General features: G+C 29.8%; 1 protein-coding gene across 1 annotated transcript; it reads left to right on the top strand.

The window, feature by feature from the left end:
• Positions 1-12,733: 12,733 nt before the first annotated feature.
• LOC123193860 (root meristem growth factor 10-like) lies at positions 12,734-13,630 on the top strand. Its single transcript, XM_044606930.1, has 2 exons — positions 12,734-12,985; positions 13,098-13,630. Exons 1-2 carry the CDS (start codon positions 12,878-12,880, stop codon positions 13,374-13,376), a joined length of 387 nt encoding a protein of 128 aa, XP_044462865.1. The 5' UTR covers positions 12,734-12,877; the 3' UTR covers positions 13,377-13,630.
• The last annotated feature ends 10,420 nt before the right edge of the window (positions 13,631-24,050 follow it).

Genomic DNA, 24,050 nt, shown 5'->3' on the forward strand with positions numbered 1-24,050 from the left:
CAAAATTTCATGCTTACCTGAATGTTATATATCCTTCAATCTATATTACATTTGTCGCTCACCATTTGAATTAATTCCTTGAATGTCGTGTGTTCTAGAATTTTAATCAATTTTTCGTTACCTCCAACATATTTTATTACATTTTCATCATTTTCTATTCATTTCCCCTTGTATCTAATTGAAGTATATCCAGTCATTTAGATTAATCCTACAATAAAAAATATAATCATCATAAATAATATGACTGAAAATACTATTTACAGATTTCTATTGCACAATTATACCTATTTCATAATTCACTTATATATTGTAACCATTAATATACTTTGATTAACGTGGTACTATTTTGAAAAAAATATCACTTTACCCCTATATTATAAAATATCATTTTACCCCAAATATTATCTAACATATCTCTAACGCCTTTTATTGTAAAATATCATTTCACCTCATACAACTATAATATTTACAAAATAGCCCATATAATTTTAATTAATTTACTTTTTACACAAAATTATAATTTATTATATAAAACATCACATATAATTGCATTATTAATAAAATAATAATAATTGAAGTTATAGCAGGTATAAATACTTCGACATCATGAATATTTTTTTTTCACTCGAAATCTCGAACACGTTCTTTTCTCTTTCTAGAAATCTCTCTCAGATATCTTAAAAATAATAGAGAGATATAAGTTATATAGAAATAAGGAAGGGTAGTTTTGGTATTTTTTAGAGCATTTTTGTTTAAATCCTTCGAAATAAAGGTATTTTGTTTAAACCCTAAAATTAGGGGTAAATTTTTTTATTACCCTTAAAAAAAGGTAATTTAATTAATTTTCTAAAATAGGGAATAAAGGAAGGATAGTTTTGGTATTTTATAGGATATTTAGGGTATTTTTGTTAAAATCTTTTAAAGTATGGGTAGTTTCATTTAAATCTCAAAACTAGGGGTAAATTTTTTATTACCCCCAAAAAAGGGTAATTATTTAATTTCCCCAAAACTTAATCTATTCACAAAAAAATTCAAGTCTTTTTAGTCAATCATGTTCTGTAGACTGTACCACAATTAATGGATTTTGAAGTTCTTTCCAGTTAGTGCAGATGACGTAGAACTAGATAGAGATTTTAAAGATATAATGCAATTTTTTTAAGGATTATTTTTATTTAGAGTTTAGGATTTGTTTTTTAATTTTTTAAATACTTACTTCTAAAGTGACTTCCTTATTCATGGGGATGAAATCTCCGTAATTTGAATTTTACTCGGCCACAGAGGGTAAAAGTGTGGCATAAAAAAATTATTATTGTTAAATCTCTTTGCCTAAAATAGAATTATCAACTATTATGATTTATTAATTGTGTTTGAGAGACTATAACTAAATTTTTGTTATGTATTGTGTTTGAAAATATTGAGTTAAAATTTGAATATTAATTATGTACTGTGTTATAATAAGTGTAATAGTCGATTAAATACTTAATTTAAAATGTTACACTAATTTTATAGAGATGTTATATGAAAAATGTTAAAATTATTATTGATATTATCATTTTTTAAAATTTATTATTGGAAATATGTCATATTAAATTTGTATATACACATTTCATATTTTTCTCATATTTGAGTTTTATGACTATTTTTGTTGGAAACAATCATGCCAAAAATAAGTTCTGTGAATTACTGTAAATATTAAATTTATGTATTTGAATTCGATTTTCAATGAGGCCCCTTCGAATATGGTGCGAGGTATTGATATTAGTCGATTTCCATGACCCAATTTGCACTATGTACTGCATTTTTTTGGGAGACCAGAGCACTGTGCTAGGGTTTTTATTGAAGAAGAAGTAATATTCTTTTCTTTTGATAAAAATAGCATCATCTCATGGGGAGGCAATTTGGACAATTTATATATGTCCAACTGCCCTCCAACTTCCTCTTACAATTGTCATTGACAGTTAAATTAAATCAGGTCAGATTGACTCATCATGAGTAAACCTGAATGCAATAATTTTTATATATATACTTTTCACTATTCGTTATATCATACTTGTATAATGTCAATACCTTTTGTTTTTTTTTTTTTTTTTTTGGTTCCTATATTTGTTAACTTGGGATTTAACTAATTAGTAAATAAATATTTTCGTAAGTTTAAAACAAGAAAAGCGAAAAAGATAACAAAAACAAAAGCTGGTTAAAAAATTATATCCAATCTATTGACCAAGCTTAGTTCTCAGTTGCACTATAGCAACAACCAAAGCTCCTAAAAAAAAAAACAAACACTAAAACATCAACTCTTGCACAACCAACCATTGGAATACTCATTGGTTCCTTAAACTTATCAAATTCGATCCACCCCATGAAGCCTCAAAGTTGAAAACCCCTTCAACACAATAAACCCAACTTCACACCTCACCGTCAAAAAACTACCTCTCATCCCACCCTCATACAACTCCATCATACATAGTACCCAAATGGGCCATCCCCAAAGCCCACAAATATTAAAGTCCAAAAAAAGAATGGTAAAAAGACTTGTCCCCACCTAAGGTTTAGTCCCTTGTCAGCTTTTAACTGTTAAGTTTTGAAAATCTAAATACCTATCCATAAATTATTAAAATTAACAAAATTAGTTAGTATTAAAAATATACTGATCATTTAACTCTTTCTCTTATTTTTAAAAACTAATAATTTTTCTCTAGCATAATTTTTGAAAACTTGCATTCTTCCCTAGCTAGGGTTTACTCAATAGAGAACCACAATTTATGGTGACTTCTTTCCCTACTCTAGCCACCTTTGTCAAAGACAAAGGGCAGAATTGGTAGAGAAATGTAGGCCAAAGATGAAAGGTAGAATTGATAGTGAAACGTTGATTCATCGAAGACAAAGGGCAAAATTGTTTTCATTTTTCATCAATTATAAAGGGCAAAATGTCCGAAAATGAATTGACAAAGACAGGAGAAACATCTTTTGTTGATTCATCAACTTGAAAGAAGACATTCGATCTTCTTTTGTTTACAAACGAATCAACAAAAAATGAAAGAAGATGGCCTCTTTGTCTACATCGATTCATTTTCTCTACCGATTCCACCTTTTGTCTTCGACCTATATTTCTTTGTCAATTTTGCCCTTCGTCTCTCATGAAGGCAACCAAAACAAAGAAAGAAATAATTGGAAAAAATAATTGGAAACTATGGTTCTCTTTTGAATAAACCCTAACAAGGAGAAAATGTAACTTTTCAAAACTTAATTAAGAAAAATTGTTCATTTTTAAAACTAATAGAGGAAATGACATAAAATTTTATTTTTTTAATATTAGTAGTTAAATGATAATTATACCTTTAATACTAACAGGTTTTGTTAAATTTAATTACTGATAGGTGGATATTTGAATTTTTTAAACTTAGCAGGTGTAAGTTTGATAATAGACTAAACCTTACGTAAAAATAAGTCTTTTTGCCAAAAAAAAAAACATGTAAATATTTGGTTCAATTCGACCTAAAATAATTTACTCCAAACCCAATCAACCAATATATATATATATATATATATATATATATATATATATATATATATATATATATATCTCTGTGTGTGTGTGTGTGTGTGTATCTATATCTATGTGTGTTTCAGAATGAAAAATTACATGAATCGTTACTAACATTCAAACCATTAGGCTTAGTTTCACATCTTTAATAGCAACAAACTATTCTATGGATGTTTCTTACTCTTTTTGGATATCCCAACTAAAAGACTAAGCAACATATTTATAGGTAAAATCCCATACAAATTCAGTAAACAAGTGATGTGGGACAAACATATTTATGAGAGAAATATCCCTTGAAAATCTAGTGAAAGGATCTCGATCGCCTGTAATAAAAAAAATTGTAGCAAAAAATATGGGTATAAAAAATAAAATTCAAGATCCAAATTAACCTTAGGATCATGAATAGGCATTAATCATATAATTAGATTTAATTTAGAGCATATACTTGTGTTTAGAGGCTTCGTCAAGAAGAGTTTCACCCTAAATTTGTTTACGCTTTCCTTGCAAAGTATTAAAGCTCCCACATATCCCTATGAAGATGCCAAAACACCACGATGAAGGAGTTGTCAAGGGTGTCAAACAAGTGCTAGCGTATGAATCATTGCTAACTGATTTGTGTATTGTGTATACAAAAAATTAAGAGTCAAATTTTCTTAACACAATTTAGGATATATGAATCATGGTAGTTAGAATGATACGTATATTAAGATATATCAAAAATTGATCCGATACAATATGCGTATCTTATGATATGATACGTATCAGTATGTATCAGTAAAATTAACAATATTAACCAATATACCTTTTTAGACTAAATTGGATAGGTCAAATTCAAAAAGATGTTATCGAATGCGGATCCAAATAAAACCAATTTTAAAAATTATTTTATTTAATTTAAATGTTTTAACTTTTTAAATTTATCTTCATATAAATTCATAAATATGTCAAACCGTCAAAAACACTCTACAGTCATTTTTCCTAAACTTTCTAAATCCCTAATTCATAAACTCTGTCATAGCAAGCACCAGTAAAACCCAAAACTACAGAAGCATTAAAGATTCTGCAAGTAATTAAACAGTGCAGTAAAGGTAAATTATTCATCTTTTGCTTCATGTATATATTATTTGCTTACAGTAGGACAAAAAAATTATATTATATATGCTGAGTTGCCGACAACTCAACCCAACGCAAGAGAAAAGAAATACTTGTCATTGTCTCATTCTTCATGCTTTTAATAAAAGGATGGAAGCTTAAATTTAATAAAAGAATGGAAGCTTGAATGATTGAGAGCTAAAATTGAGTTCATTCAACCGTAAAAAGTTGAATATAAAATGTATTGGTTATTTTGATTTCATTAATGGATGTAAAATTTAAGGAATGTTAAAATTTGAAGTAAGAATGATTACATTAAATTAAAGTGGAATAAAAATAGAAAATATAAAAAAAACTTTAATTTATTTTTTAAAATTTATTATTATTTTATTTAAAAAGAAGTATCATATGATACGATACATAATACAAAAATTTAAGTTTTTAATACATGATTCGACTATCACGATGTGAATAGCTTAGGGTTATGAGAGAATAAGTCTCAATTTATATGAGACAAAACCAAATATCAATCCATACCCCTAACTTTTGGTTCATCATAAATCACCCTTTAAGCTTTGATTTCTCTTACTTAGGTCTAACAAATTGTCTTGTGTTTATCTTTAAGTGACAAGTAACATTAATAAAAATTAAAATTCACCTTATCCAGGTAAACCTAAAATGATTTACTCATGTGTAACTATTGGGTTTTCAAGATCAAAATTGTTATTAATATTGGCAACAAAATAAGGTGAAAAACCCTATCCTGAAGATCTAAAGGACGATATACATATAAAAAGAGAATTTTAGATTGCAAACTTGTGTTCGACAATTCTATCAAACCAAAATCAGCACTAAATTTGTTTCGAATACTCCCACTGCTTCCTATAACGTAGTAGGCCCTCTACTCATCCACACAGAGATAGCCACAAATATACGACAATACAAAGGCTTGTTTAAGGCATAGGTGATTACTAGATTACCAAGAATTGATGATTAATGACTAGAAGTTTTGAGAGAATTTCAAAAACATTCTCTTGGATTATGATAAATATTTCTATTAATATGAGACAAATCACAATCCTAATCGAACTTTTTATATAGTTCAACCAATGGGTTATCCTAATCGTACCTTTGACCTAATCTTTTAATAAATATTAATTGGACCTTTATATGTCCTTAATATATTAAAACACATTTTCAAAAAAATAAATTCACCATACTTGATATATCACATATATCCCAAAGGGATTTATTCTATGTGCAATTAAACCCAAATCCAACTTCCACAATTTTTTTAGCCCTTAAACAATTGGATTATTATTGTTTGACCTCTAATATGTTAATATTGTACACTTAGGTCCAATAATGAGTAAGACATCCATCATTGTATGATCACATCTATATTTACTCATTAATAACGTTCAAATCACAATATTTAGATTTGATTTACTCTATGCATAATGAATCATTAACCTGTCAATCATGACTATTTACCCACTATCATGTGTATAGATTTCCTATTGTGTTGGTAGTGAATAAAATTCATTATTAATTCACAATTAATCATCTATTTATTCACCAACCGTTAGCGAATTCTAGTAAGACATCATGGTTACTCAACTGACAAAGAATTAGCAAAAGATTGATGTTTAACCGTTTCAATGGTTAGGTTACCATACATTCAAATCCTTTTATCAACCGATATCTCATTAAAAGTGAGACACAAAAGTACTGTCTACCTCAGTTCGTCCTTAACATAAATGTTTGGTTAGTCAAGCAATTATCATGTAATCATTGGATCAAACACCAACCCTTTCCTACTATGGGCATAGATTTAAGATATTTGCCATTGTACTTAAGAGTGATGAATCCTCTATTAATCCTTTGAAAAAGGTAAACATTACCATTCTAATAGTCCTTTGAAAAAGGTTGCATTAGGCTAATGTCAAATTAGGCTAACTGATGCACAAGACGTTTCAGTGATCTCAAGCCTAGGATCGCATACACCACTATCCATAAGAAGGATTTGTTCTATAGACATTGGGTTACTATTTATGTGAAATCCTCTTGGCAAATCAGTCCAATGGACATGCTCCCAATATGCACCAATTTGACACTTATAATCTTGACACGTGAGATCTATCATGACTTTTCAATAAGGTCATTCAACACTGTGATTATAACGCCTTTTCTCCAAAAGTATTATCCTCTAAGGGAAAATGTTACTACTCTTGCTAATTGAACATGTACAAATTAAAAACATATTCCATACATCCAACCATGATAAATTACAAAAATGCCCTTATATAATAAACATGCAAAAATTTATCAAAAGATGTCATACAATCCATTAAATATAAAGTTTGTAGCAAAACATAACATAAACATAATGTGTCAAATCTCTATTACATAAATAAACATAATCAATATAAAAGAAATGACTTGATTACCCTCATCCCAACACAAACTATACTTGTTAATCGCTACTCACCTTACTACCATCATAATCACATGCACATACACATATGAAAATAAGGAAGTGAGTGAAAAGTAACTCAATAAGTAGGAGACTCTATTACTAACTTATACTAATCCCCAAAATACCCTTGGCTTGACCAATTATAGCTTTGTCAGCTGGAGCTTATTCCCAAATTCTCATTAGAATGATTATAGGTTTTATGTCTCATATATGTAACTCATATTGAGCTCGGGAACCTCTAGGCTAGATAACATATCTCTTAGGACAATTATGTCTCGCTCAGTCACTAAAGAATCACTCAAAATCCCAAATTATTGTGACCAAATCATCTCATAATGAAAGTATTAACATTCTATAAGTTGTAATCCATAGTTGTATATTAGACAGATCTAACTAGGTTGAATACAAGGATTTGACACCTTGACCATGTGAGCATTCATTGTGTAGGCTATTCACTTGCCCCGTTATTAGATTGTCAAAACATAATCATAACTAGACTTTACTACAAGCAAGTACTATACTATAAGTAAAGTGTCCAAATGTAGACATACCCTACTGTGGGTGATGTAAAGAGTATATACTCACGGTGCCCCCTTATAACGATCCCATGATTTGTTTAACATGCATGCATCTCAAGCCTTAAATTACCTTGGGCTCATCTTAGCTTTCACCCTAGTCATAACTCATGTTCTAACATTATCTTATCTTTTGGACAAATAAGGTACTGTTGTATACTTGAAACAACTATATTATCTCTTAGGACAACCTTATAAATCTCTAGTTTGGTTCCCCTTTTTACTTCCTTTAACTTGCCCATATAAATGGACATCTCTCATTGGGATACATATGTATTAATTTCCTTGTGCATAAAACACGACTATCCCCTAAATGGCGTGCCTCCTCATTATTATAGGGACAAATGTGTGCCTCTCTTTGACTGGGTATCCCTTTTCCTTTTACTATGAACGACCTTCTATCACCATCTACTCTTCTTGTGCCATCTATAAAACATAAATAGGTTTGTGCCCTGATAAGTACTTAAACTCCTTACATTTAGCTTTATTTCAACTTGCTTATTTCTTAAGAGTATTCTTGTCATTTCACCTCACACATAGTTATGCTTAGAACATAGACAGGTAAACTTCCTATCATAGTTGACTATCTATCAGTCAATGTCATCCAATAGTCATCAGATCATCGGAAAAGCTTATATTAAAAAACTAATTTTTGTATACATAGGTGTATGTCGTATATCATATGATTGTGTATAATCTTAAATCAAAATGCGTCCAGATGTGACATGATTGTCCCTACAATAGGGGTGGTTGTGCATGACCTCTGGGAAATGTGAAAGTAACTTAATTTGTGCCCTAATTAGTTCCTATGAAGTTCCCATCATCAAACAACGTTTTCATTAAGTCTCTAATGAATTTTTCAAACAAAATAATCAACATTAACCTATAATCTATCTCCATAGAATTCATATAATCATAATTAAATGGCAAATTTGACATTAAAAACAATCTTTCTATATAATATCTCATCAACAATTCATATCCAATCTCATCACTTCCCTTCAACGTATAGTTCATTAAGCATCAAAACTTAAGTCTAATAATCATAAATGAAAAATAATTCTAAACAATAGGGTATATGCACATATATAATCATTCCACAATTAAACATCACTCAAATCAATATGAAAGCCATATGATCACTTCTATGGCATAATTTCATACAATCCAATGATTTGGTAGAAGAAAGAATTCTCAGTCCATTGGAACTTCAATCATAAGTGAAGGGAGAGAACCCTACTTACTTGGGATCCAAAAGCTAGATGTTCTAAAGTTTATTATCTCCTCTTACTCTTTTTACTTTTGCCGCTACCTTGCTTTTTAGAAATCCTCATCAAACTGCCATAAGGAACACTAGAAATTAGTTTAAAATGTATCTAATGTATCTTATATAAACTACCAACGTGTAATGCCATGAATAGATGTGTGCCTCCTTTACATGGTCATTGTTTAAAATTAATATGATATGATATTTGTTAGCCTTGTAATGATACATATTGTATAATATGATATAATATAAGTGGAAATAAATAACTTAAGAATTATTTAAAATTAATATGATATGATAGGTTTATTATATGATATATTATATACTGTACAGATTGGTACTTTTTATTTTTTTTTTTAAAATCACGTGGGAGAGATGTATTGAAAAATTTTAGAATTTTAGGGTATGTGTGATTTTTTTGAAAGATAATAATAAAATTTTGTTCTTATATTATTATTATTATTAATATCGGAGCACAGAAATTGCGATTTTTACTATTAATCATACTATTCTAATCCCATGTAAAAGCCTATTTGGCGTTTTTATGGCATCAACTAACTTATATATTAAAATTTCTTTAATTAAATTCTCATAATACTTAATTTGATGATAAAATTTTTAATAATATATCATATTAATTTTTATTTTTAAAATAATAAATATTTCATTTTTCATATCCCTCTTTTGTTTCTTATGGTATGGTAGAAATTAAAAATCTTCTCATCTAATCAAGTTTATAATTAGTAGCATTTTCCCGCAATTCTTCTTCTCACACAAAAATAAATTAAAAATAAAACCAAAAAAATTTAAAAATATAGCTTAAGTGTTATTCCTCTATTCTTCTTTTGGCTTATGAAACAAAAAATTAATGAAAAATAATCCTAATGAAAATTTGGGCAACTTCTATGGGCATTTTTTTGTGGCATAGTAGAAAGATTAGGGGTAAAATCACTACCTATGTGTCAAAGGATGAGGATAGAGTTGTCATATGGAGATTCAGTGATTAGTGATTAAATGATTTTGGGGTTGACAATCACTGTAAAAGGAATATAGATACTAGTAGATTTTATCATATTCGACATATTAGATTATGATATGATCTTGGTGATGGATTTCCTAAGAAGGTGTAAAGCTGGAATTGACTGATGATGCAAGAATGATTAGTTCACTCAAGATGATGGTGATGTGTTTACGTTTGATGAGGGGTGAATAAGGAGCATGTTGCTAAGTTGCTTGAAAGCTCACAAAATATTGAATAAGGGGTGTGTATGCTATTTGACACATGTCGTACATAAGGGGAAGGATCAAACATGAGAGTTAAGGATACACTAGTGGTCTAGGAATCCCAAGATGTTTTTCCGGATGAACTACCCCAGATAACACCAGAAAGAGAAGTTTAACATTGAATCGATACCAGACAAAGCACCTATATCCAAGGCATCCTACATGATGGCCCTAACTAAATTACATAACTCAAGAAGCAACTCAAGGAAAAATTAGAAAATAGGTTCATCAAACTAAGTCACTCTCCTTGGGGAGCCCTAATACTAATAATCAAGAAGGATGGTCTCTCAGATTGTTCATGAATTATAGAGAGTTGAATAAGGTCATTATCAAGAATAAGTATCCTCTGCCATAAATTGATGACTTATTTGATTAGTTGAGAGGAGCATTAGTGTTTCCAAGTATTGATATAAGTTTGTGCTACTATCAAGTCAAAGTAGTAGAGATAGACATATCGACTATGACCATTGAGACAAGATACATACATTTTGAGTGTAAGATGATCCATTTTGGACTAACAAATGCTTTTGCAATATTCATGGACTTGATGAATCAAGTTTTCTGAGACTACTTAGACAAGTTCATAGTTGTTCCATAGATGACATCTAGTCAATTCCATAAATCTTGAGCAAGAAGAACATTTGAGGTTTGTATCTCAGAGGTTAAGAGAAAAGCAGTGTTGCGTCTTGCTTACAAGTGTATGAGTTGACAAGTAGTACAAAAGATATCAAACTCACAGGGATTGGAAAACCAAGTACCAATTTGTTTCATGACCTAGATTAGCTAAGGAATCCAAATTATGCTGAAATTATAAGCTAAAATGACTAAAACTAATACTACTGTTATTCTACTAACTAATGCAACTTATGCTACTATTAACTAAACTCGTATATGTTGGGTTTTTGGGATACTAGCATGGTAGTAGAATATAAAACAAAAATTTAATTAGAAAACATCAAAGAAACCTAAAAGCTCTAACCAAGATCACGTTACAGGGAGTTTTGTCCACAAATTTAGATGGGATACGGTATAGTGTGTAAGCAACTATTTCTAAGACATGGCCCCAAAATGACAAGGGTATATCTATTAAACTCATCATGGACTTTACCATTTTCATTGAAGTCATGTTCCTTTGTTCAAATATGCCAGAAGGAGTGATTTGAGATACCATCCCATTCTCCTTTAGATAATCTCTTAATTTGGCATTTAGGTATTCACCTCATTGATCACTTTGGAGGACTATAACATGTTTCCCAAGTTGCTTTTCTACTTTGTTCTTGAATTCTTTGAATTTTTAAAAGTATTCAGACTTTATGTTTCATTAAAAAAAAACATAATCATATCTATTGAAGTCATCAATAAATGTGACAATAGGGTTTTCCATATCTATTATGCACTGTTATAAGCCTACACGCATTATTATGTATGATTCCTAACAATTTGGTTACCCTTTCACTGTGTCCAATAAACGGTGTTTTGGTCATCTTATCTAATAAACATGATTTACATTTATTATATGACTACAAGTAAAATAATTGCAAAACTCCTTTTTAGGGAATTTTTTTATGCGTTTTGATCCTATGTGGTGTAGCATGAAATGCCACAAATATATGGTATTCAAATTATTTGTTTTTAAATGTTTTCTTTGTATTTTAAGAATCTTTTTATCAAGTCTTAAAATATATAAACCATTGCATAGTTCAGTTATTCCAGAGAGAATATTATTTAAGTTAATGATTATAATATTACCAACAATAGAAAAAAATTCTTTTTTGTCTAAAATAAACACAAAAATTAAATTTTTAAAAATAGACAGAAAATAATAGTAATTTTTCAATTCTAAGATTAGCCTAATGGGCAATCTAAGATAATAAGTTTTTACGATTAATGCAACAATCTTTGCTTTATTTCTTACATGTATATCAACCTCTCGTCTGGCGAAAAATACGAGAACCACGTTTTATAATGAAATTAGCTTAAGATTTGGAAAAAGATTTTAACACTAGGTCTATAGTAAGCTCATTGTCTATGATGAAAGTTAAGCTCATCAATCACTCAATATAGCTAATCATCTTAACCACATGAAGGCCAACTTAGCTTTCCTAAGAGAGTTTGTAATCATACAATGCACTTGACACTTCATAGCATTCGACTTTCACATGAAGGATAACATGACTAGCACATCCTTAGTGTTGCTTTTGCATTTCTCTTAGGAAACTTTTTACTTGGTTTTCTATAAAACTTTTTCATTGTTTATTGTTTATTATAATATTATCTCTTAGGAAAATCTCTCGACTATGTTATATCTCTCTCTCTCTCTTCCACTCTCCATATATCTACAAGAAGGCTTTATGTTGGTTCTCTTTCCCTGGTGGGCGGGTCTGTTTCTTGGGACCCAATTGATTTAAATTGTGAAAGAGAAGAGACAAAAAGGGAGGGCAGCCATATCTTCATCTTCCTTTCTTACTTCTCCTCACCGTACATATGCATGTTCTACAGTAGAACCTCTTAAATCTCTTTGAGAACCTGCATTTAATGTTTGCACTACAAATATTGCCACTATCACTACTATAACTCCAACACTCTCCTAAACCACCCCTTGCAATCTTAAAATCGTTTGCCTCCTGTCTTTTAATATGTCGATCTCGTATCTTCTTGTTTTCCTTTTATGCCTTTGTTTGCACGCATGCAATGCTCGGCCTCTTGGTGACGCTCTTGAAAAGAAATTTCACACTTCTAATAAGGTCGGTTTGAGTTTGCATGTTATAAATTTACCACTGTTATTATTCTTTACTGCCTGTAACATCATCCCACGGCCACTACATTACTGTTGTAACCTTTCTGGCTTTGTTGCAGAATGATGAGAAGAAGGGTCTAGACACTGTACCAGTTGCACCAAAGGTAAATTCATCGTTGTCCGATGAGCTTGTGGCAATGAAAGCTGAGTCCGACACAAAAGATGCCAAGATGAAGATATCAAATTATGAAATGGGAAAAACAACAGGTGCTGCTCAAACTGATGAGTCTCTAAGTTCAGTTTCTTGGCGTGTGCCTCACGGTCAACGTCCCGAAACAAACCCTGGTTTTAACTCGGACTACTCACCTCCAAAGACACATCCTCCTTCTCATAATTAACTAGATATTTAGAACTCTATGTTGTGTTGTTTTTTATCTAAGACTTGAGGTATCTATTTTGTCTTTCATCGTGTAAACCGGTGTAGAAATCCCAGTAGCAAGCTAGTAATGCGAGCATCAATATCCTAGGACATAACACGTACTATATTACATAGGCTTATGATATAGCTACGAAGGCTTTTTATTTCCTATTCTATGTATATCATATAAATTGTTTCTCAGCTCAATGGACTCTTTTCTTAGCTTGTTGACTACTTATGGCATTAATTTTTCTATCTGATCTTAATTTCCTCCTTTTCTTCCTTACATTCTGGTCATTATCAGCTTCAAGATTATTTCATTAATTATGTTATTAATATCTCGATAATTACCCTTGGTGTGAAATGCAGGAAACTAGCTACATATATACATGGTTCATTTCTATATCAGAAGGCTAAATGTTTAGGACTCGTAGACAAGTACCAAAGTGATTCATCATTAATGGTTCTTCCAGATGGATTACCAGAAATGATATGGATGATATCGTCCCTCTGCCTAAGCCACTACCATAAAAATAAAGGCAACTTAAAATATTCACACCATAACTGGCAACTTTTATCTTGCTTTTTGATGCAGCAGTTGGCGGAATTGATCATAAAATTCCAATTCACTACTTATCAAAATATTCATGTACAAAGGTTTATGCATATGTTATCTTCTTCTTCTTCTTCTTCTTCTTCACCATACATGCATGCCCCAATTAGGACACAGAAAGTATCCACGTAAGAATTTCATGCTACGTGTGCATGCATGGTGCATGCACGTGCCTTAATCATGCATTTACATCACACACACACACACAAAAACAGATATATATATATATATATATATATATATATATATATATATATATATATATATATTATTTATTTATTATGCATGTATAGATATATTGTTCTTGCCATACCATTGATATGGATATTTATTCTATCTGTGGGAAAAGTTGCAGTCATAGTGCATTTGAAAAATATAAGTCTTGTTGTGGTTGTAAATGAAAGGTATGATATCTATGGATGGGCGGACATACACGTGAGATATGGTGTTTGGTTTTTTCTTAAATGAGGGCGGCAGTTATAAGTCAGTTTTTTCCCCACTTTCAGTTGATCCTTGATTGAATCTTCTGTCACATGGTATTTGGTCTTTTTGTCTGCAGGGACTTCACCTCTTCCCCCTCATAAAGAAACTTTAATGAGGCTGCCTCGATATCTTGGTGATTTATTTATCTCTTTAGAACCTAATTTTTCAGGCTCTCTATAACTTAATTGGCTTGCGGAAAAAAAGTACTTTTGACTGTATTAACTTAATTATAGCCTAGATTAATGTTCTTATAACCATGGTTTTCTTCATATATAAAAATTCTTCCAGGCAATCTGTAGATTAGGGTTTGATTTGATTCATGCCAAGCTAAAATAAGAGTTAATTTAAAATTAATTCGAACTCAATGAACCAAGGTTTGAACTTGGTTAAAAGACAGTTTAATTTTGAATTTGATCCAAGTTATCAAACTGAAGCATAAGATTGAATCTAGCACTGTTTCTACCTACTAACACAGTAATAGTAGTGGGTAGGCAAAGACTTATTGCTTGATAAGGACCAAAAGTTTGAAGACATGAAATGGTAAAAATTTCTCCATGGACATTGACATTTTACTCCAAGATTTAAATGTTAAGGTACTGCACATTCAATGAATTTTGTTTCTGAATTGGTCAAATATTAATTTGGTACTGCTTTTAAATTAATTACAAAGGACTAAAGAGGCTCCCTACCTGTCTTTATGGTTCACGCAACTGCACATTTTACCTATGAGTTTATCAGAGTATTCTCAATCTATAAAACATCATAGTAGCAAATTTAAAGAAATAATATACATTAAACTCAATCTATGAGTTTGTTTTGATTGTCGTACAAACTAGTTGCCACCAGAAAGCCATTCCAAATTAGAGTTGGATTTCAAAGTAGAGCTCAAACAAAACTCAAACACGGGAGGGATTTAATCTAAAAGAATTAATTTGATATCAATAAATTGAGGCTCGAACTCTACTGAAAAAATAATTTAATTTTGAATTTAAGTTTGGATCAAACAAATCAAGTCCAAGTCAGTTTAGATCAAATTTAAAGTTACATTGTTTTTTAACCGAGTTCAGACCCCAATTTCTCGATCTCAAACTGATTCTTTCATATTTGAACTGATTTCAAACTAGACCTTATTTGGATTTAATCAGTATCAAATCTAGCCCTAACAATAGAGATTTACCCAGGCCCATTTGTACTATAGTGGGCTGGGTTAGACCTACCAACCCATCCATGTGCAGGCTTCAATAAATCATTCGCATAAATTCCTTTTTGACTAGCACATCCTTCATGTTGCTTTTATTGTTTATTATAATAAACAATAAACAATGAGAAAACCAAGTAAAACTTTGAATAAATTAAGCATTTCTCTTCTCCTCATGTTGCTTTTACAACTCAATGACATGAAGGATAACATAAGACACTAAACCTCTACGAAATTATCTAGATACTTGTTAAAGATATCCTTCTACTTCTGGGTGGCATTGGGACCAACCTCACAGGGTGATGACCCTTTGAGAATATTCAACCTATTCTTCTAATATAGTGTAATCCGAAGATTTCATACTAGTCAATAAAGTTACTTCTAATGAACCTATTTTTTTTTTTTATAATTGATCAATAAGTTGGTGATGTCATGGTGATTTGTCTTTTTACAATTACAAATTTAAAGAGCATTAGTAATTTATTTAATTTATTAATACATTTAATTAAAGATTTTAAATTACATACTCTCATTATTTTCCTTAAGTCTACAACCCCCACTATTGGACATGAGAAGTTCTAGTGGACTTTTTAGTGGACTAAGATCCCATCGCGTAATTCTTCCCTTCACTTAGCGAACAAGTTCAAATCATTTGATTAGGTCAATGTTCAAATTAATCACAATAGCCCACGATCTTGATTTATATGTTATCCTAACAAATGATGTGACCTTAATTATAACTCTTGATATCATTAGAGTAGATATTACGTATCTTCTTATATTAACAAATGCATTCCTTACTCATACCTCTAACATACTTTACCTAGACTTTGGTGAACAAGCAAAGTACATTAGTTTAGTTGGATCCAATATTAGTAACACGTAATTTTTTGCCTATTAGAAGTATACTATTTGCTTTAACGAATAAGATTCTGATGAATAGAGGCTTAATAGAGTGTCATATTAAAAAACACCAATAAAATCTTAGACTTAATATCTCAGTTGAGGGTTTTAAATTATTAGTCTCACCAATTTTAGTTTGCATATGAGGTATTATAAAATAAAACCTAGCTTGCATTCTACAACATAAAATATAAAATGTGTTGGTATACAACTTTATTCTAATATCAAGCCTCTTAAGTCATAAAGGGTTTTACTGGTCAACCTAGGTCTCGCTTTTCGGGTTCTTCATGATTACTCCTTTGTCTTCATTCTTCAAGAGTTCATCATTTTGTTTCCTAGTTACATATTCTATAAGAAAAGAAAATTAATAACCTAGTCTGATTTTATATAGAAAATCAGAAATCTCAAGTTACATTTGAGGAGATTTAAATGAGAAGAGAAGTACATTAAGAAAAATAGAGAGAAGGCAAAGCATACAAGCTTTATTTTCTAAAATAAAATACATTCCTAAAATTAAACATTCACATAAGTCTTTAGGTTGTATACCAAGCACCATGCTTGAACAAATAATACATACAAAATCAAAATTAAAATTAATTAATTTGAATAACTTTGCCAAGTGTCAAATTACAATTGATTCCTAAAGTTTTACCAAATTGTAATTCAATTCCAAAGCCTCAAAATATTACAATTTAGTCCTCATTCGTCACAACAAGGTTAAAACTACAAATTTAGCTAAGAACAAGCATGTGGGGCATGTGCACATCCATTCATTGACTTGCATATGGAATTTGTGAAAATTCCAAAATTGTGAACGAATAGACGAATGAGTAATAAATCATTGGCTGCACAATTGAAATTTCAATAAGAAACAATCATGCATGTAAGATGCACATTTAGTATCGCCATCATAACTTCAGTTACAAGGAATGTTTGTGCATATTCGTGCAGTTGAAAATGTTGACAAACAATCATGTGCTATCGTATGCACGATTATTCAAGGTATGTTTTCCAAATCATAGAGTGATGCGATCATGAGAAAATTTCCCCAAATTTGGCTCACTTTCACTGGTATAAGGTAATATGGCATGAATGCCATCCTTACACCAATAGCAACCCTCAAGGCTCATAACAATGTATATCAAGGGTGATTTCATGCAACAACATGAAACTTATGCAACATTCAACCAAAAATTTCAACTAACATAATTTTAACAAAACTTAAGCAAAAAATAAAAATCAAAACTCAATAATTTCTTACATCTTTACGTTGTCACAAGAGACTCAATGATTGTGTAACAACACAATTACAAATTGTCTTTACAATTTCTAAAAGCCATGATTGATTTTAATATCATGACATGTATCAACATATTAAAATATAATTAATCAAGCCAAATAGTTATTAATTTCATGATATTATCCCTTAAATGATAGCTTAAATACCACTATTGAGTTTTGGGTTGTCAAATACCAATAGAGCAGTGGAATATAAAACAATCAGAGAAACTTGAAAGCCTTAACCATGATTACATTACAGGGAGTAATTTACATGAACATGCCAATAAAACGTCCATAAGGTATTTTAAGATTGATATTTGTGTTTGATGACTCCTCCAAATCTTTACATGGCGCTTAAGATCCCTATCAAGCACACAAACGAGGCAATGTCTTGATATTCACATGAAGAATGAACTTGGAAAGGCTTTACTATATAATAGAGGTAGTTATAGCTCTATGGATAATGTATGTGTGTATTGAGAATCATGCGTGATAGCTAAGGTTTGCGTCAAATGCTTTTGAATTCTGAAATTATGTCTCTTTAAATAGAGAACTTTATGCATTAATGGCTTGCACAGTCATGAATTTTCATTATATTGGAACAGTAGTTTATGTTGTTAACTCAAAGAGTCATTATGCTCTTATTTTGATGATAACAAACTAATATGTCCTTAAGTATATTGACTAATAACTTTACTTGAGTGTGAGTTTAGATTGCAAAAATTTAACTTATGCACTTGAAGGAGTTACAAGATGAAGATGAAAGACATGACACAAGTGAAGAATTCTTGAAGATTTGAAGAAAAACTCAAGTTTAGGTAGATATATGTAAAATCTTGAAGCATTTGTTTTGATTAGAATATTTATTTGCATGTGATAGCTCACTTAAAAACCCATTCTCGTATCTTCCACATTTTAAGTTAAAATGTTGTTTTTCAAACTTATTGGGTTAAACCAAATTTTTACCAAAGTTTATTAACTCATTTAAAATGATGAAGTTTTGTGAAGTACATTTTCATATCTCAAAGTTGGTTTTGAAAAAATTTTCAAAAATGGGTTAAATTATCACTTTTCAAAGGTTTAGGGGTTAAATTACAATTTTTAAAAATTTAAGGGGTAAAACTAATAAAATTTAGTTAACCAAATTTGACCAGTTGAATTTTTCGATGGCAACTTTCGAATCATCCAGAAGCTATGTTTTTTAGCTTTCAAAAATTGGGTTGACCGAATTAAATCCGATCGACCAAATTTTGCTTTGAATTTTCTAATAGCTAATGTCACGTAGGCACCATAGGAGTGTCACGTCACATTTAGTTGACTGAATTACATCTGGTTGACCAAATTTTGTGCTTTTTGGAAAATTAAAATGGCTAGTTTTTTTGCACAATGATAACTTTTCTCATTTTCCCCTATATAAATCCAATTAAATTCATTTGTAAAGGACTTTTGCCACAAAGAACTTTCATACATTTGAGAGCAAATTAATTTTGGGCTATTCACTTGCAAATTCTCTTATTTATTTAAAACCCTTGCTCATATACTTTATAATTTCCTTTACATTAGGTTGTACTAAGCTTAAACTTTTATATACACTCTTTAAGAGAGATCATATTTCAAATCCATATTAAAATTCACACTGTAAAAGAGTGAGGTTCACTCTTAGAGAGATTAGAAAATTTTTGAGTGAAAGAAATTGAGTTCTAGCATTTGTAAAGGTTAATAGCACCTTGGAAGTTATTTTGTTGTGAAGAAAAGCTTAGTTGAGTTTTGTCAACCAAGAATTAGTGGAATACTCCCAGGGAGATAGCTTGGAGGAGTGGACGTAGGCCGGGTTATGTCGAACCATTATATATCGCATGTTTGATTTTCTCTTCCCTTAAACTTATACTTTATGTTATGTTCTTTTGATTGTATTAATTATTTGAAATATTCTTGTTATTCTTATAAATTGCATTAAAAATAGGCAACATTCATTTATTTGAATAAATTAGTTTAATTCTCTAATTTGATAAAAATTGTTTTAGATTGTCTAATTCAACCCTTCTTAGGTCATTCAATCCTTCAATTTGTATTAGGGCAAGGTTGCTCATTTTTGAAACTTAACCGTTTAGAGCAATAGCCATGAACCTAAGAAAATCCTATACTATTAGTGAAAGGTTTACCCCTAATAGACCACCATTGTTAGATGGCACCGAATATGCCCATTGAAAAAATCGAATATTGTTTTTCCTTCAAAGTGATTATGAATTATGGGATGTAATGCAAGATGGACCTTTTGTTCCTATGAAAGAAGTAGTTGGAAAACAAGTGCCCAAAACTAGGGAAGAAATGACCCTTCAAGATAAGAAAAATATTGCCATTAATACTAGAGCTATGAATGTATTATATTGTGCATTAAATGAATATAACTTTAACAAGGTACAAGCTTGTACCTCAGCTAAAGAAATTTGGGAATTATTGATGTTGTCAAATGAGGGAACTTCATAAGTCAAAGAGACTAAAATTAGCATGCTCACACACTCATATGAGTTATTTAAAATGAATAAAGATTAAACTATTAGTGACATGTTTGATAGATTTATTACTATTGTGAATAAATTGAAAAATCTTGGTAAAGTTTATACTAACAAAGAAAATGTCAAGAAACTTCTTAGGTGTTTGCCTTTTTCTTGGGATCACAAAGTAAAGGTAATTGAAGAAGCAAAAGATGTCAAGACTTTACCTCTTGATGAGGTTTTAGGTTCACTTCTCACTCATGAGCTTATTATGAACCAACGACAAATTGAAGAAGTGGAAAAGAAGAAAAAGAGCATTGCCTTCAAATCATCTAAGTGTTACAAATATTTAATATGGTGTCCACAATGTCATGTTATTATAATGTAAATGTGATAACATTAATGTGTGACATGTGTATGTTATATATGAGACATTATGACATGCTAAACATCATGCATCTAAATGTTTAACATTATGCATGATGATATGAGTATTGAAATAGACATAACATATTGGATATGTTTATTGTCTTAGATGCATAAATAAGAAATCAAGTTTGCTATTATAGATTTAAGTTATAAGATATTGAATGTTTTATGTTTAAGATCAACCTAATGTACACTATATGCACATTTTAGATATGTGATATATTAAGTTATACAAAAATATGAATTCTTTTGATTATTGAATAATATAATTGATATGTGTTCAATAATATGTCTAAGTTGTTTTTTGTTTTCTATTACCATGTAATTTATTTATGACATATAATGTATCGTTTTGTGCTTTAAGGAACTAAAACTTTTAGGCATGAAATATTCTTACAATACCATTTAGGTTATTAGATAAGTTTTAAATAATATAAGTTGCAAGAATATGACTTAGTAATATATCTTAAGTGACAAATACGTATCCTAAGATATGCATTAGACTACTCGAGATATGAACTGAATCTAATTAATAATAATAAAACCTTCTCTCAATCTTAAATATCAAACTCGAGCCTTCCGTTGTGGGTTGATTAGGGTTACATCATACGGCTAGAAATCCTATATTTCTATTATGTGACGGTTATTAGATTTCTAGATTAAGGTTACACCATGCAATACAATGTAAAATTAGTCGATTGGTGTCTAGAGTAATATTTATGTTATTCCCTAGATTCTATTATGTACGGGAGTGATGGAGTATAATGTCTAGAAAGCACGATGGGTTGAATTTGACTAGTCTAGTATAACCTCTCCTAGCTAATAGGTGTGTTATAAAAAAAAGGCAAAAGTTCCCCTATTTCAAAAGGCTCGGGGAATTTTTTTTTTTAACTATGTCCTGTAACACTCCTAATTAGCAATTCACACAAACTAGTCCTACCAACTGACTGGATTTTCATCAACTTAATCACAATTAACAAAATAAATATTTAATAGTAACCATTATAAAAATTACCACCCACAGAAATTTTATAACCAATTTCAATGACTAGCTATATATATGTACATATATAGGTATATATATATACAATCATATATATACCTATAGGAAACAAAATATTTATATATCCACCAATATTTATATCAAGTATGTATGTATATATATATATATATATATATATATATATATATATATATATATATATATATATATATATATATATATATATATATATATATATATATGTATATATATGTATATGTATATGTATATATGTATATGTATATGTATATATATATATATGTATATGTATATGTATATATGTATATGTATATAGATATGTATATGTATATATGTATATGTATATCTATATATGTATATACATATATATATGTATATGTATATATGTATATGTATATGTATATGTATATGTATATGTATATATGTATATATATATATATATATATATATGTATATATTCACATATACATCAAGACATATAAATCAACAAAATTATGGTGTCTTTCTCCTTTAGCCTTATGTCTCACTAGTGCTCCCTGGGAACCTTTGCTGTAACTTTTTACATGTAAAATATTAAATTAAACGGAGTGAGCGATCATGGCTCAGTAAGAAAATCATACTCAATACTCAAAGCATTTCATACCAATACTAATCTCTTCCATACTTAGCGTGTCTGGGCTATTTACAAACAAAATAATTGACACGGAACACGCATTAAACATATATCATAATTCTCTTTTTTCACCCATTTATTCATTTCCTTACTATATAAATATGATTCATTCGTTATGATTTATGCATGTATGAGTGTCATGACTTTTCTATTTTCTAATCATACATCTTTCTCAACTCTTTATCAGCCATATAGGCTTGCATGCATAATTCTAATGCAAATGATTTTCGTAAAATATTTGCTAATTCTTTCTCTTTTTTTTTTTCAAATATTTTCATTGATCGATCTAGACTACATAAGATAGCACTCGCAGTCACCATACAAGATACAATCCTTTCTTACACGCATATTTCTCTATTTTTTTCTTGTTGTCCACATAGTACAACTGACATTTTTTTCTGTTGTCCACACAATATAGCTAATATCTTTATTTGATGTCCATATAGTATAACTAATATCTTTCTTTGTTGCCCATATAATACAGCTCGCGTGTAAAGATTTTAAGTATGTTTTATGTTTTCCTGTATCATATGAGTTATTATAAAACCAAAAACACTTGTTTTCTATTTTCTGAAAATATGCATAACTTAGAAAATGTTTTTCCTCTTTCTTTATTTTTTTTGAAATTATGCATATATTATGATTCCTCATGTATACATGTATAACCATAACATGAAATATGCCTATTCATTGTTTTTCTTTATTCTTTTCAAGCCTCATCGAGCATCAGATTATTTTCTCATACATTTCATATGAATATACATATTTATTATAATGGTTTTTACACATATCATGCACATAATTAAGCAAAATTAAGCTATATCCCATAAAATGACACTTTTATCCTTATGGTCAAAATTACATGCTTACCTTTAGTGCAAATTTTTTCATCAATTCATCATTTCTCATATATTCAACACACAAAATCCACTAAACTAACACTAAGAATATAAAATGTCTAAAATACCCTTATGGCAAAAAAATTACATCATTAATCCTAAGGAATTTCTTTATCCTTTTAAGCATAAATCACCTTAATTCTAATACCTTACACACTTATACAAGTAAAGGTTATTTAAATAACCTAACTCAATTTACTTCAAGTATGTAAAGTATGAAATTTTTATATTTTCTTTGCTAATTAGGTGATTTAAGCTTATCCTCATTCTTTTCTTCTTCCTAGCAACCTTAATCAACCAAAAATATAATCATCCATCAAAATCCTAAACTTAACATCTCTTAAGAATTAAACTTTTTACCTTAAAACTTACCAAAATTGATAAATTTACACTTTTTATAACTGAAGGCTCTGGAAATTAGGTGGTTTATCTAGGTTTTTTATTGAATTTTGTTTAAAGCAAAACTTTAGCTAAAAATTATGGAGATTCTCGACTAAGAAAGAAGAAAATGAATAGTTGGTTGACTTTATAAGCTTTTTAGACTAATTTACCCTTAACCTTTTCCAAAAATGACTATTTTATCCTTAGCCAATCACCAAAAACCCTTAGCACCACCATATACTTTCAAGTGTGCCATTCAATTTTCATTTCCACTTTGT

This window comes from Mangifera indica, chromosome 13, assembly GCF_011075055.1.
Source record: "Mangifera indica cultivar Alphonso chromosome 13, CATAS_Mindica_2.1, whole genome shotgun sequence".
In the NCBI taxonomy this organism is placed as follows: Eukaryota; Viridiplantae; Streptophyta; class Magnoliopsida; order Sapindales; family Anacardiaceae; genus Mangifera; species Mangifera indica.